This window comes from Suillus subaureus (assembly GCF_016647635.1).
Source record: "Suillus subaureus strain MN1 chromosome Unknown BJ212scaffold_41, whole genome shotgun sequence".
Classification (NCBI taxonomy): Eukaryota; Fungi; Basidiomycota; class Agaricomycetes; order Boletales; family Suillaceae; genus Suillus; species Suillus subaureus.
Genome location: NW_024538597.1, coordinates 131,099 through 147,268, shown reverse-complemented (window position 1 = coordinate 147,268; position 16,170 = coordinate 131,099). Strand labels below are relative to the sequence as shown.

The 16,170-nt window shown below is 42.4% G+C and overlaps 4 protein-coding genes across 4 annotated transcripts; 2 read left to right on the top strand and 2 right to left on the bottom strand.

Annotated features, from left to right (window-relative positions):
• Window positions 1–167: 167 nt before the first annotated feature.
• BJ212DRAFT_1485384 (cytochrome P450) lies at window positions 168–2,364 on the top strand (the record flags this gene model as incomplete). The annotated part of the gene is made up of 13 exons (XM_041340972.1): window positions 168–373; window positions 435–531; window positions 586–722; window positions 777–902; window positions 957–1,206; window positions 1,256–1,381; window positions 1,434–1,536; window positions 1,595–1,681; window positions 1,736–1,770; window positions 1,822–1,868; window positions 1,917–2,039; window positions 2,089–2,118; window positions 2,172–2,364. 13 exons carry the CDS (start codon window positions 168–170, stop codon window positions 2,362–2,364), a joined length of 1,560 nt encoding a protein of 519 aa, XP_041188264.1.
• Window positions 2,365–6,261: 3,897 nt separating this feature from the next.
• On the bottom strand, window positions 6,262–7,894 carry BJ212DRAFT_1485381 (uncharacterized protein; the record flags this gene model as incomplete). The annotated part of the gene is made up of 10 exons (XM_041340971.1): window positions 6,262–6,342; window positions 6,394–6,549; window positions 6,602–6,669; window positions 6,721–6,817; window positions 6,865–6,954; window positions 7,060–7,188; window positions 7,242–7,345; window positions 7,391–7,522; window positions 7,575–7,658; window positions 7,717–7,894. The coding sequence occupies 10 exons, from the start codon at window positions 7,892–7,894 to the stop codon at window positions 6,262–6,264; spliced, it is 1,119 nt and encodes a 372-aa protein (XP_041188263.1).
• A 2,864-nt stretch (window positions 7,895–10,758) lies between these two features.
• On the bottom strand, window positions 10,759–11,433 carry BJ212DRAFT_1303270 (uncharacterized protein; the record flags this gene model as incomplete). The annotated part of the gene is made up of 4 exons (XM_041333391.1): window positions 10,759–10,866; window positions 11,018–11,094; window positions 11,155–11,168; window positions 11,189–11,433. The coding sequence occupies 4 exons, from the start codon at window positions 11,431–11,433 to the stop codon at window positions 10,759–10,761; spliced, it is 444 nt and encodes a 147-aa protein (XP_041188262.1).
• A 1,921-nt stretch (window positions 11,434–13,354) lies between these two features.
• On the top strand, window positions 13,355–14,538 carry BJ212DRAFT_1303269 (uncharacterized protein; the record flags this gene model as incomplete). The annotated part of the gene is made up of 6 exons (XM_041333390.1): window positions 13,355–13,454; window positions 13,569–13,572; window positions 13,599–13,644; window positions 13,979–14,031; window positions 14,186–14,225; window positions 14,269–14,538. The coding sequence occupies 6 exons, from the start codon at window positions 13,355–13,357 to the stop codon at window positions 14,536–14,538; spliced, it is 513 nt and encodes a 170-aa protein (XP_041188261.1).
• Window positions 14,539–16,170: the final 1,632 nt, after the last annotated feature.

Below are 16,170 nucleotides of genomic sequence, written 5' to 3'. Positions count from 1 at the left end.
GAAAGTACCCTGCGATGTGGTATGACTGTTGTAGTTCTTCCACGGCTAGAAATGATAAGCCGTAACCGTTGCATGCCAGCAATACTTCATATCTTGGTACAGGTGGCACATCAATTAGGAGGAGGTGCTTAAAAGTCACTCTTCATCCAAATGCACCGCAACTTACGATGAGTTCCCTCCAATCCTTCTTTGCATTCATCCCACTCCAACAACCTGACCCTGTCAACACGCAGCTGGTCTTCAGTGCTGCGGCTTGTCTTACTGTAGTGGGAGTAACTTTTTGGGCTTACCGTCCTAAATCAAAGAGTGGCCTTCCTCTTCCACCTTCCCCTCCCACTTGGAGACTTCGAGGGCACGTCCTGCCACCTCGCAAGTAAAATGTCCAATTTGAGTCATCGAGTTTTGAATGCTGATTGTGTCCTATCTCCGGCAAGACCATTCCTCACCATAGCAGAATGGATTGACGAGTACGGTCCTCTGATTACTATCCGATCAAAATTAGAGCGGATCATTATTATCGGGCGTTACAGAGTCAGTCCCTGTACGCTGCGTTGTCATATTCTGGCTCAATAACATTTTTTTCAGGCCGCCGTGGAAATTATGGAGAATCAGGGCAAATTTCTAGCTGATCGTCCCCCCATGATTGCTGCTGGCGAAATGTTTAGCGGCGGAATGAGTATTGCCTTTATACCCTTCGTGGACCGGTTACGTCGCATGCGTAGGTTAGTAATCTGCGATACATCCCCTCATCCATCTTACCTTTCAACGTGATGCAGAGCACTTCATTCTCATCTCCAACCTAAAGCAGCTGAGGCCTATCAGCCACTGCAGATGTCACATGCGAAGAACATAGTTCTTGGCGTTCTTGATAATCCACACAACTTCCGGCACCATGTGGTAACGTAAGCACTGTCAACCATGACAGTATCAGTACTTTGCTTACGGGTACTTTGAAGTTATGCTGCATCTATAATTTTGAAAGTAACATACGGGAAGAATACGCCCACGTCTGCGGCTGATCCTGAAGTCATTGAGAGGCTTCAAATGATGGGAAAGGTTACTGAAATCCAGCGTCCTGGTGCTTACCTGGTGGAGTCGATCCCGTGGCTCAAATACCTCCCTTGGTATGGCCGAGAGTTGAGACTGTTGTTTGAGAGGAGGAAAACAGTCTACCTTGGTCAGTTAAATCGCGTGAGGGAGCATATGGTATACATTTCCTTTCGAATCTCGACTTCATGTCTGAGTTGTTCCACAGCAGAGCGACGTGGACATCGGCCCTTCGTTCATGAAACATATGCTGGAAAATGACCAATCCCATGGTTTGACAGAGACCGAGGTGGCCTTTCTCGGTGGTGCCCTCTTTGGAGCTGGATTAGACACAGTGAGGTGTTTTGTTGTCTCCAAAGATATGCGACTAAAATAAGAGGCGACAGACTTCTATCTCGATATGCACGGTGCTCATGGCAGCCTCATGTTTCCCTGATGAGCAAGCCAAAGTTCAGGCCGAGCTCGACACAGTCATCGGAAGGCACCGAGGTAGCTAGATTGGTTTCCGTATTGCAGTCCCATGGATTCAATAATTTCCGCACTAAAGCGCCGACCTTTGCCGACCAAGGGTCCCTTCCCTGCCTGCAAGCGTTCATCTCTGAGGCTTTGAGATGGCGACCTGTGGCTTCTGCTGGTGGGCATATTTGTTTTCATTTTGTGCCTTGGTGTTACAACATTCACGCTGCAGGAATGGCTCACCGAACAACCGAGGACGTGATTTGGGTAAGTGATCTTTGAACAACCAATCGCGCAAATGATGATTTGGTCTATCAGGAAAACTATTGTATTCCAGCTGGGACTACGGTGTTCGGCAACCATTGGTAAGCACCATCCTTCAAGAAATGAAGGGTCTAATGGTCACCGCCCAGGTCTATCTCTCGGGATCCAGATGTCTATCCGGAGCCTTATGCGTTCAAGCCTCAACGCTGGATTGACGATAAAGGTAGCCTAAGAGATGATTTAAAATTCTTTGCCTACGGCTTTGGTCGACGGTCAGTACTGTCCCCCAGCCATCCGTTTTTTGAATGACATTCCTCCCAGCGTATGCCCCGGTCAACATGTCGCGAATAGGTAAAGTTATTTCGCACGCATGCAGTCTTCCAAACTCATTTTAGTTGGTACAGATCGGTGTTCATAACCACCCTCCTTATTCTTTGGGCCTACAAGCTCACTCTGGATCCTACGAAGCCACTAGAGGACACGGGGTTCATGAGCGGGACGATGCCAAATGTCCTGCCATGCACATTTGAGTTTGAGAAGAGGATTCCGGAAACAGAACTTAGGAGCATGATGCAGTATTATCCTGAGGTCGCATGAGAAGCTTTGATGTCTAGATGCGTCATGGAGAAGAACAACTTCCCAACACACTCACAATATGTTTTGATTTGCTTGAGCTGATTCCGGATTGTGTATTGCATTCTCCATTCTATCTATAAGAGCTAGACAAGCATCAGACATCAGTCGTGATGGAACAGGCTGTTATGATGTGCCTAGACACAGTGTTGGCCTGCGAGTATCTGTCAGTGTCTATAGACGTCTTTGTGCCCTGCTTCCAAAACACGATCCATCGGTTTTCTATGACACCAAGTAGCGGTTAAGAGTGATTGATCGCGATAAACGATAAATAATAAGTAGGGTGACTCAGTAGCTTTCGTAAACTTCGGTAAAGCTCGCTAGGGCCGGTTAGAGCTTACAAGAGATGCCACCCAGAACATGCATGTAGGACACACGTGGCAGGCTTCCATCACAAAAATTGCATGACCAAGATATGGCAATATATGGTTATGTTTTCGGTGCCTACAATGTCAGCAGTGTCGAGTCCAAGGCCCAGTATATCTTGCAACACTAGGGAACTGGAAAATCCGACGGACAAGTACTTGTACGTCGTAGATGAGGATGCCAATCAGTAAAATACCACGTGACTTAAGCTACCTTAATCAGCTTAATTGTACATGGTGTTAATTGGTTCTGTTGACATGTTATCAGGCACGACAAGAAATACATTTAGTTCTACAATTACAAAGTATACAGAGAGAGTGCAAGATAACATCAGAGCAACACAATAACAAAAAGGAACAGCAAAGAAATATAATCTAAATTAAGTTGGCTTTAATAGGAGCAGGTAAGGCCTGCAAAACATCCAGACTGGCAATGGAATCCTCATCTTCCATGTCCCTGAAACGGCGATGGTGGCAGGGCAGCCAAGGAGTGTTACTGTTGTAGTGCTGCTGCAGTCTGGTCCCAAACCCTGGTTCGAACCCAGACCCATCCAGACTGGACCAGTGGTTTGGTCACAGGTTTGGTCTCTCTCCTGGACTGAACCCCCTAACAGGTTCAGGGTTTGGTGTCATCACTGAAAAATGCAGACTGGTTCAGATGTGTCTGGACCAGTTCGAACCTGCACCACACACACAATTCCAGCTGTGTGTTTTTCATGAGGCTTCCTGTCAGTTTAAGTAGTGCACTCACCATTTTCTGTTCCTTCTCTTCTACTAACAGTAGCATTCCCAACATTGTGCTAGCAACAAGGGTGCCTTTTCAGCTATGCAACAACTTGAAGCACCAGTACTATGTTCACCATCTCTCATGTTTGATAAATTGCTAACTTCTAATGTTTTTTCTTTCAGAATATACCTACTACTGTGGTGATTCCCAGGTTTTCCACCAAGTTTGCACAATGGATTGTCATTTTGGAACTCAAAGGTGCGCAATATTTTTTTATTTAGTTCAAGATATGTATTCACTTGTGGTATAGGTTTGACATTCGCACTCCCTGCTGCAACTATGCTCGAGTTGTCTGCACCAGCCCATCATCCTGATGGTTCATTGAAAAGTGCTGAAGAGATGGAGTAGATCAATGACCCAGATGATGAAACTACCATCCTCCTTTCCCCTCCTGCATCCAATGGCACTCTCAATTCTTTCATTTGTCATTCAGGCTGTGCCATCACATCACAGTAGTACTCCCTCACAGGCTCCTGCAGAGCCATCTGTTACTGTGCCTCCCTTGCTTGCTCGCCAAGGCTTGTATGGCCATAATTGGATGAGAAGCTCTGTCAAATTGTGTGTCATGAATGACACAACCACACAAAGGCCTTGTCAAGAACTTGAGGACTATCTAGATGCACCGCTCAAGGACATCAACAATGTGGTGGCCTGGTGGGGTGTATGTCTTGTTATTTTCTTTGTGTTGCTTGCATACTAACATGATCAGAAACTTTCAAGCACCATTCTATACAATACCCGACTATCTCCTGCATCACAAAGGATTACCTCGCCATTCAGGGATCAGCTATTGTGTCTGAGAGAGCATTTTTGAGCAGCGGTGTTACTGGGACTGTGCATCACAGCTGTTTGAAGCCAACAACACTTGAGGCTCTTTAATTGCTCAAGAGTGCATACCATCAAGGTCATATCTCTGCAACAGCCCAGGCTGAATTTTTCACTCCTTATGATAACCACATCATGAATGAAGAGTTCTAGTAGCTATTCATATTGTACATGTCATTTTCATTTTGATTGTTTTGCTAATTACAGTGGCTCAAAAAACTGTCTGCATGTTTTGACATTTTTCACTATCTATAATATTGTGTGAGAACGAACAAATGGCTCAAGGACATGGTTATAGCACATTGTAGTATGGCTTCAGGGCTTTCATTTGAGCCTTACACCGTGGGAATCGGTGGAGATATGGTGGAGATACAAGGCTCACAAAATGGTGACTCATGCAGACAGTTTTTTGACTCAAGTATTTTACAATAATAACTAGGTATTCTAGTATTTTGTATGGCCTCCCTTGGCTTTAATTACTGCCTCTATCCTTCTAGGCATACTCTCAATTAATTTCTGGCAATCCTCAGCTGTGATCTTCCCCCATTCCACTGCTACTCTCTCCCAAAGCTTCCATACTCCTTTAGGGGGGTTTTCATAGGCTTGAAGCTTTTTCTTGAGTGTTCCCCAGAGATGTTCAATGACATTGACATCAGGAGACTGTGCTGGCCAGTCAAGAACATTGATGTTATGTTCTTCAAACCATTCCTTAGCTCTTCTGGATGTGTGCTTGGGATCATTATCCTGTTGGAAAATGATATCTTTTTCATCAATCCCTGATTCTGATTCTGCCAAGCTAGGCAGCAAGTGGTCATTTAAAATGTCCACATACTGCTCAGCATTCATCTTCCCCTCAACCTCAGCAAGCATTCCCACACCATTCCATCCCATACAGCCCCATACCATTAAAGAACCTCCTCCAAACTTGACAGTCCCATTAACCTCTCTGTCTGTTAGGCCATCTCCCTTCTTTTTCCATACATATACCTTCCCATCTGACCCAATCCTATTGATTTTGGTCTCATCTGACCATATAACATGCTTCATGCTTCCAGTCCTCTACAGTCCAGTGTTGATGAGCTAAGACAAAGGCTAGTCTTCTCTGCCTATGTTTGATGAAGAGAAGAGGCTTTTTCTTCTTTGTTACTGCCTTGAGATGAGCTGCCTTGAGAACATTCCTCACAGTTTGTGAAGAGACAGGGGTAGTCATGGTGGAATTGATATAATGGGTGGCTTGGACAGCATTATCAGCCTTTCCTGTAGTGATATGTTGGATAATAGCCCTTTTGTCAGTAGAGGTAAGCTTGGATGGATGTCCTCCACAAGAGTTTTCCTTGTCTGGGTGGCTTTCTTTGATAAACTTGGCCACAGTGGACTTGCATACTCCAGTTCTAGAGGAAATTTGGCCAGCAGAGAGGCCAGCATAAGACAGAGAGAGGATATTATCTCTTTGAGCAGAGGAGATGGCTTTCATGGTGATTATGACTATGATACATGAGATATTCTGGTTTATATAGTTAGATATAGTCATAAAATAACATAATGACACCACTTCATAATTTATATATTGTCATAAATAATGATTTATATAGTTTTAATATACACTCAAAAAACTGTCCACATGAGTCATCATTTTATAAGCCTTATGTCTCCACCATATCTCCACCAATTCCCACAGTGTAGGGCTCAAATGAAAGCCCTGAAGCCATACTACAATGTGCTATAAGCATGTCCTTGAGCCGTTTGTTTGTTCAAACACAATATCCTAGATAGTGAAAAATGTCAAAACATGCAGACAGTTTTTTGAGCCACTGTATAATACTGATGTCTAAAAACAGTGAAATCATTGATCAGTACATAAGTGAGTGATGCAGACATGAGCTACTACCTGTGCTGGAATATTGGTTCCTTAAAGTCAACAACAACAGGTGAACCTGTTAACATGCCTTTATAAGCACATTCTCCCTAGCAAAGGTCATGTATTAGCAACATATGACAATGAGGAAAGATAGTTACCACAGTAGCTAGTAGAGCTATGAGATTGTTGGGAAGTTTCTGGAAGCATTCCATATATGCTATGCCCTCAGATCCTGGTCCTTGGAAAAATTGACTATAAAGAAGCTGACACAGCAGTGATGCTCTGAAAGGCAGATTCTTGTTGAATGTCTTGGCCTACAGATATCAATTAGTATTGTACCCTTGTTGCAAAGATAGACTTACATACTTTGAGGTCCAATTCACTGCAGAAAAATGGGTCCTTCTTGGTAGTAAGAAGCCAGTTGGTGATATCACCTGATACCAATCAGTGAAATACTCAAAATGAATGATATAAAAAAAAGATACCAATTTCCTTAGGATGCATTTGCTGTAACTGAAATATCACAGTATCTCTCACCTTTCTAACCAGCTCTCCCCTCAACTGGCTAGCACCAGGCCACACCTAACAAGAATATTAGTGTCATGTCTCAAATAGATTACAATACCTACATAAGCTATGGCCCTGCTTTTTAGAACATCGTTGCTGCCAATCATATCAAGCATGGGCTTCAAGGGTGAGCCTGGATCCTTGGCTGCTTCCTTGATGCAGTCCCATGTGAACGAATCTTAGACATCTACTGAAGGTCCAGGAAAAGCAACCTCCAAAGCAACTTTGATTTGAAGGAGCTAGTGAGTGAGATCAACCAAGGGTCCACATTCATCCTTCTTCAATGAAGCTAGAGTAGTTAGTGGTTTGACATTGCCTTTGGGGACACATTTCCTCCTGAGATGATCTGTGGTGTTGTCTGTGGACTCATCCTTGACCTGAATAAGCTAGATATGTTATAGTAGGTTAGGCTCAATGTTTTGCAGATAAAGTTACATACCCCATTAGTTCTCCTAACTTCTGTGGTTGCAGTAGAATTACTATTGTCCCCCTCTTCACCACTACTATCTGCCAGTGTTCGATTGTTGACTTCAACATCTGATTCTAATATATAATTAGCACTGTATACACACACAAACACTGACCAACCATCAAGAGCTGCTACAGGTGTTTTCATTTTGGTGGGGCCAAGCAGGGGCAAAATATCAGATAGATTGGCATCATCCTCTATGTCCACACCCTCCATTGTAGGCACTGCTGCAACTGAGTGCATTCTTGTTACTGTAAAGTACACATCATTGTTTCTGCCCCTAGTATAAATGAGAAAGTGCACCTCTTTTTCTCTTTTTGTCTGTTAAGACCTCCTGCTCAATGTCACTCTTTTCATCCATAAAGGTATCAACTTTCTTCCTGACATCTATAACATAAACATTTATTAGAGTATTTTCCATTCATTATAATTCTGTTTAACATACCTTCTTTATGACTGCATTCTGCTTCCTTCTTCTTCTGTGCTTGAAATTTCAAGAATTCTTCATATTGCTCATCTGGGACCTGTAATGTTGAAGCAGCTTTCTTTTGTCCTCTGGTTTTGGATACAGGGGGTGGAGGTGTGGGTGACTTTGCTCTCTTGCTTTTGGCCTTGTGAGACATTGTAATATAGAGATGTAGTAGTGAAACCAATGAGGTCATCAGAAGGGAATGAGGTGAATTAAAGCTGCCTTTAAAACTCACTTACTCAGCAGCCAGGCACCACCTTAGTAATTGACAACTGTGTCATATGCCATTCTGGACTCTCAACTCTAAATCCGCTTCTCCGGATATCTGGATCCAAGATCCAGATCTCAAATGATCTGATCTATCTTTATCTCCCTTCCAGAATCCAAACCCTATATCAGCGCCCAACCCCATTTAGACTGCCCCTGTCTCCAGACTCTGGTTAACCATGTTTCCCTTTTGATTATTGATCCATTACATACATTTCATTTCCGGTGTTCATTATTTGTGATCTGTCCTACTTACTAATAGACTCTGCATATGCTTTGTACATAGCCTTTATGTTTGCTGACTGATTCCTATATGATACCTACAGTATATAAACCTCCTGTAACTCTCAGAAATACTCCAGTTCAAATATCATCTTAGTTCCTGCTCATTCCTGTGTCCTCCAGACTTGAGATAAGTCTCTTGTCATATTCCGAGTCTTAGGATTGCATCCTAGACTACATTTCTGACTCTACCTTAAAGGTAGTCCATCCTCTGTTAGTTTCTAGTCCAGACTTCGTCCGGATTAGCCTTATCCACTTGCCCAGGTAACATCCAGACGTCCGTCGGATTTATCTCATGTTTCAGATCCGGACATCCGTTATCCACCCTAGTCAAATCCCGGAAACTCCAGACAACTGTTCTAGCCCCTGGAAATTAAGGGCACATACTCGGGAAAGGGGCACAGCAGTACAAGCTGAGGCCAAGCCCTTGTGATCCGACCCTCTTGAGCACACGACCTTAACAAACTGTAAGAATACGCATCATATGAAAGGATGCATGGTCTCATTGTCTACCCAGCCATTGCAATCCCTAAGCCAGGCTGCAAACTCCTTGTCAGTCTGAAAGACAAGAGATGCCCTTGCTCCCCTGTAATCCAAGTTGAAATGCATCACCTCACTAGATCTAAAGAGAGCCACATCTCCAGCCTGCGACTCAAGGACAAGTCCATTCTCCAGTAGGCACAAGGCCCTGCCTTCAAAATGACCAATGGGAATGACAAGACATAGATGGCGATCCAGGCTGTCTCTATGGGCTTTGGTGCACACATTGATATTGTTGACCAAAGATACAAAGGGTTGCAACAGGGGGAGAGCAGTTTCCAGGCAAGACTGCTATTGTCTTAATAACTGAGGGTCCTATATAAATGTGTGTAAAATTAATGACACCACAATTACACTAGGATAAGACTTCTTGCTGGTCCTCAATTAACACGGTCTATGACTTTTTCTTCTTTCATGGTAGATAACATGTGAGTTCTTGGGAGGCTTGCTAAACCAATCTATGTGATTAACTTAGCTGGAGCTTTATGTTTTATCCCAACTTATAAACTTGTCTAGGATAAACTATCTAGACACTGGAACATGGTTCCTTGTTAAGATAATTCTCTGTAGAGACAATGGTCTCAAATACAAATATGTTGACCAAAAACTGGTTGGTCAAATAGGCACAAAGTGGTGAGAAACTGGTCTCACAAATGAACAGATTGACCAAAGCTTGTGTTGGTCAATATTAGAAAACTAGGTGAGAAGCAGGTCTTACAAACAAACAGATTGACCAAAGCTCATGTTGGTCAATATCAGAAAACTACATAGGTGAGAAGCTGGTCTCAAATAAACTAAGTTTCTATCATAAGAAACTTATGTAATCTCAAGGGAATGTCTTTTCCCTGCACTTGGTACTTCAAAGGGGCTTTCTTTGTAAGCAACAATCTTCACAGTGAGTAGCTCAGACTGAGATTCAAATGATTGCAAGTGGGATATCCTATTTTTTTGGGGGGGAGAATGGGCCCTCCTTATATACATTTTGTGTGGGAATATTATGTAAGTAAAAAAGCGGAGCAATGACATCAGAAGTGGAGCAGAATATTCCAGAAAGTGGAGCAGAGTGTTCCAGAATATTCCATAGGTGGAGTAATGACATCAGAGGTGAGTCATTGTGGAGCAGAACATTCCAGAACAAATGACATCATTATGACATCATACCCTGTAGGTACAATTTGTGAAGTATCTGATGGGTCAGAGCATTCCAATAGAAAAATAAATCAAGGAAATACTAGAGAAAACAACTCAGAAATAATAATACAATAACAAGACACAAAACACAGGCTTTTTAGATAGGTTTTTGTTAGGCTTTGAACTTTTCTCTATGGTTTTCTCTAGCCAAAGTGAATAAGCCAAAGGCAAGGCAATACCTTAACCTTCTTATTGCTTCACAATATCAACTAGGTCATTATGTGATTCCCATCTCACAAATGACTTTTCTTCAAGATATAATAAATTCATGAATCACAGAGGGGAAACTGAACTATTTGACCAAGGTTTGAAACCAAGGTATGGGTTGACTAGCCTGATGCCTAAGCTAACAGACTTTGTCTTTTAGGGGGCTACCTAGTAGTCATGTCCATGCATGATTCCCAAATCATGCAGGACACTGTGACTTCCATCAGCAGCTCAAATTCCTTCTGCAGATAGGTCTCCATCTACCAATGTGAATATAAATGTCAAGAATAAAAATGGCATGATGATGCACCAATTTTCAAACCCACTCAAACAACTCTTCATATAACTTTGAAATCATACTATAGATGCAACAGTGTTCATGCAAATCTTTGGATAGGTAGGGGATTACCTGCAAGTGATTGGTGTGCATGCCTTCTTTTTCTAATGCCCATGGTTGGACATCTGTTGGAGCCTCGTGACCCTGTTTCATTATTAGCGTATACCATAAGTTGAGTGTCCAAAAAAGGTTGCTCACTGAGGTACAGTGTCTGTTGTACCAAGACATGTGCATTGCTTGAAAGGGTTGACACCCGGGCAATTGAGTGTCAGTCTCCCATAGTAGGTCCAGATTTTCCAATGCTGCCAAAAGATTCACCTCAAGAGTAGATTATATATGAGCCAGGAGTGCCATTGACACAAAAGCCATGAGTGAACTGTCTGCATTTCGTAGCTCCAAATGATGACTGCTGAGATCAATTTGAAAAGTACAACTGCAGGAATATGAACACACTTTGGTATAATATGCATTGGAATGCACAAGTATGTGTCCTGCATTATCTTGATGCCATTGTGGTAAAGTTTTGCAAGCTATACAACCAGGGAGTGATCATTAGCTTAGTAGAACAATGTATAGCTACATACACACACCTTCATTTTCAAACCTTTGATGCTTCTCACTCACTCCCCTGCTTCAGCATGAGACCTTTCTGTTGTGCTCCAGATAATGTTATCCACTTTGTTCCAGGGTGCCTTAAAGTGCTGGTTCTCAGGTGACAATGGATTGTAAGAAGTCTTGATTATGATGTGCTCAACTTCGTCCTCCTCTACATCAGACAGTGGTGGACTGTAAGGGTGACTTGAGCCATAGAATTCCTCGTTGTTGAAAGTGTGTACTGGAACTTGGCCAGAATCGCTTGGCACAGGCATAATGCATGACCTCCAAACATGCTGGTTTCTTTGGAGGGGAATGAATGCACTTAAAGATAACAAAGTCAGTTCATGCCAGTGTCATTGCAATGTCTAACACTCACTTTTGCATTATAGCATCAAAGAAACAGTCAGACACTGAGGTCAGTGCAGTCAACTGACTTTGACACTGCAAATCTAGCAATTAGCAAAGGAGAGAACATTGTGTCCATGGCAAGTGGGGACATGAGATGCATGTGAGCAATTGTGGGTGCTATGTATTCCATGATAAGTTTTCTTTCAGGAGAATCTGTGCAATAAACTTATGTTACTGAAATTTTACAGCACAAATCAGAAGAACAACTTACTTGGTGGTAGCAAATGTAGCATATTTGCTAAATTCAAGTGCATAGTCCCTACCATAGATGCAACAGCAACCATGAGCCCCAGATTGGCGATAAGTACCAAGGAATAAATGGAACCACTGCAGGCGATGGCAATGAACCTGCAGCCAATTGTGTGCCATTCTGCAAAGGTTTGGTAAGAGATTGCCCTAACCAAGGCATTTGGTTTGATTTCTTTCTTGTATATGTCTGTTAAGCAAAGACCAGTCTTGAGGCATATGCTATCAAGAAGAACTGTTTGAACCAGTTGGAACACAGAAAGGTTTAGGATACATACCTTTGGCACTTGCAGACAAGAGTCATGTAGTTCACCATGACCAGGAAGTTAATGTGGACATCCTTACTCACAATCCCTCGACATCTCACAACAACAGAAATTAGTGACTCATCTTCTACCAACAGTATTTGCACATGGTTAGCGATATCTTGCAACCAGTTGAGAGGATTGTTGGCAGATAAGTGACAGTGTGCAGATTATTATGAACTAGGATGGTCATAACAACAGCAGCTCGTTAAGAGCAATGGCTGAAGTTATAGTCAAGACCTTGCAAATGCAAGGGTCATAAGACAAGATGAAGAGAGTGTCTTTGGCTTGAATATCGGTTCAGACAACTTAGGATTGGAAGTCCTAAGTAAGAGAATGTTCAGGTAAAAACCTAGTAAGATTAAAGTGAAGAACTACTGAGTACATCATTGACTATATATAGGATTGTAGACAATTTAGGGCAGGCATAAGTCAACAATGAGTCATCTAGCAATGGCAGCAGTGATCATGATGTAATACAAATATCAGAGACAGGTCTAGCAGTGGCATCATGCGGCTCATGACATAATACAAGGGTAGTAAGGAGAAAATGAATAGGGGTGTATGTAACTGTAACAGTGCAGATGCAAGTTGTGCAATCATTGTTGCTAGGTCCTCACTGCATGTGATCTTGGGGTCATTTGAGGGCCACCAATGCCATAAACCTCACCTGGAATGAGCACCAGCTACCTCCTCTCCATCACTCTCCTCCTCCTCCTCCTTCACTTCATACTCCTTAGGTCCAAAAGGATCATTGCCAAGTCATGCAGCACAATGCTGATGAAGCCATAACCAATGTGTGCCACATTTGCAATTGTCATCAACAAAATTTGGGGGATTGAAAGGAGGCTCAGGCAGTTCCCCTGGTGGCCCAGCATCTGTAAGTGTTGTGGATTTGCATGCTTGCTTGGTAAGGTGTGATAAATCAACATAATCAGGGCCCTCAACTTGGAATCATGCCCTGCAATGGCCAGCCAGTGAGGGAACATCACTAGAAGTTAGTGCCAGTAACAAGTTGCTTGGGACATCAAGAATGTGTGGGAGAGAGAGAGTATCAGGCAGCCCAGGTGTGGGCTTGGGTGTCCATAATTACCCCTGCAAATGAGCTCTAGTGTTTGCAGTGCTTTGATAGGCTAGCCAGAACATGGAACATATGAGTAGTACAACACTCTACCAATAAGAGTTTATATGCATCATCACCCTTGACTATACCATTCATCAAGTCACCTTGACAATGAGCCTCATTAATCAAAAGTTGGTGCAGGCTAAGGAGCACAGGAGGAACATGCACACTGTTTTCCAATACCTGCAACAGACTGTCTGCTGCATCAGTAGTGAGCAGAATTGACAAACTAGAATTGAAAGGGGGCATCAGAGGTACTAACTAGCAGCATGCTGTAGGCACAAGATTCTACCAAGTCCTTTGTTGATGCATTATTTGTATCTAGTCATGTGATGCCTGCATTTGTTCCATTCAGCTGTTTTTCCACTGTGACCATTAGAGCACTGAGCACCCAACTTCCTGTGAGTGTTATTTGTGGTATTCATTTAGGCTGGAGTTCTCCAGAATGATCTGCTCATCCTAGATAGAACAGGCTCTCAGAACACCTCCTTTTCTGTACATTTGATATCTACATGAAATGTGTATGTATTACTTAGGCATTGCAATAGAATAAATTTTCTCAAAATGCCCAAATATTGCCCCTAGCTTAGGGTTGTGATTGCAAGTTGCCCACAATCATGTGGCTCTCCACCAATCAGGGCTCTCCACCAATGAAATACCATGTCACCAGTTTGATCCACCTTCAGGCCTTCCTGTGGACATACATAAGCCTCAGTAAGGCATGCTGCAATGTAGGTTATGCATGTCAACAATGACAGTCTGGTGTTGATTTGGAAAAAGTATCAAGTGTAAGTCTTCTATCAAGGTGCAATAACCCCATGTACTCAACTTCATTCAATTATGATTTCATTGATAACCCTTGTGTCCATGGTTATCCGAACAACCTGTCTCCACCCTTTCTTTGCCCTTTCATTCAATGGCATCATCTGCACCTTTATCCAGCCCAGATTTTGTACATTTGGAACCTAGAAGTTATAACACAGTGAGTCACTCTTTTCTATACCTGTATTGCAACAATCTGACAGGTTGCTTGTGAGGTCCAATCAAGGGGTTTCATTGCAAAGACTGATGAGATGTACCAAAACACAGTTGCCAATCAGGCTTGCAAACTTAGGGCATTTCTAGAGCCCCCAACCAAACCATTGGACCCTGCACACCCATCTGAAGGATTTGTGGCCATGCAGAATGACAACAACAAAGAAGTTATGCACCAAGTCATCAATGAGTTATGTTGTGATGAAGTTATCTTCCAACATTGCAAAACCTCAATGATCCTGCCAAGATTTGGAATGTGAAGGATATTCTCATTGAATTCAATAAAAGAGGGTACCTGGACAATCAAGGTATGAGTGGTGAAGGTCTCTGACTTTTTGATGCTAATTAGATCTGTAGGTCGCTGGTCAGCAAAGATAGATTGTTCAAACCTGAAAGCACCACATGTCACCCACCAAGCTGGTGGCAGAAGCAGCACAGAAGATCTAATGGCCAGATTCATGAATCAAGTAGTGGATGTGGCACTTGAATTGGTGAGCGAATCACTCATTCATCAGACATGGAGTTCAGACTATTGCCAGAAGTATCTCCCTGGATGTGCTGAAGAATGCAAGCCTGACATTATTCTGGTGCCCTATAACCCATTGCAACCTCTTGTCCAGGATTGGCGTCAAGCTGTCTCCTGTGTCAAGATGAAGCAGCACAGTGTCAATGTGCAGAAACAGGAATGGTTTGATGAGACTGCCAAGCACACAAACACAATCTGGGGCTGTTAGGATGCCCATACCTCCATCATAATGTTGCAGTACTTTGGCAAACAGTTTGCATTTTCATTCTTTGATCATAGAGGTGCTGTTTGCCTGGATATGCTAAATACAGTGGCTCAAAAAACTGTCCACATGTTTTTGCATTTTTTACTATTTACAATATTGTGTGAGAATACATAAAGACCTCAGTGACATGCTAATACCATATTGTAGTGCTGCTTCAGGGCTTTGGATTGAGCACCACATTGTGAGAATCAGAGGAGATATGGTGGAGATACAAGGCTTACAAAATCATGACTCATGTGGACAGTTTTTTGAGCACATATTAAAACTATATAAATCATCATTTATGACACCATAACAATCATGCCACCATTAAATAAATTATAAAGTGGTGTCATTATGTCATTTTAAAACCATATCTAACTATACAAACCAAAAATTTCCATATGTCATGGTTAGCCCTCCTATCAGTAGAGGTGAGCTTGGATGGACGCCCTTCACAGAAGTTTTCCTTGTCTGTGTGACTTTCTTTGATGAACTTGGCCACAGTGGACTTGGATACTCCAGTTCTAGAGGAAATTTGACAAGCAGAGAGGCCAGAATAGGAAAGAGAGAGGATATTATCCCTTTGAGCAGGGGGGGTGGCTTTCATAGTGAATATAACCATGACATATGGAAATTTTTGGTTTGTATAGTTAGGTATGATTTTAAAATGACATAATGACACCACTTTATAATTTATTTAATGGTGGCATGATTGTTATGGTGTCATAAATGATGATTTATATAGTTTTAATATGTGCTCAAAAAACTGTCCACATGAGTCATGATTTTGTAAGCCTTGTATCTCCACCATATCTCCTCTGATCCTCACAATGTGGTGCTCAATCCAAAGCCCTGAAGCAGCACTACAATATGGTATTAGCATGTCACTGAGGTCTTTATGTATTCTCACACAATATTGTAAATAGTAAAAAATGCAAAAATATGTGGACAGTTTTTTGAGCCACTGTATAATGGATGATAAGGAGGAATACTTGAGGCTTGTGTTGTACCTATCACTTGCTGATCCTGGTATGTTGTCTGTTCACATTTATATCAACTAGCACTTACAATGCACAATGGCAGGTTGTCATATCCTGTATGCCAGACATAGATCCCATC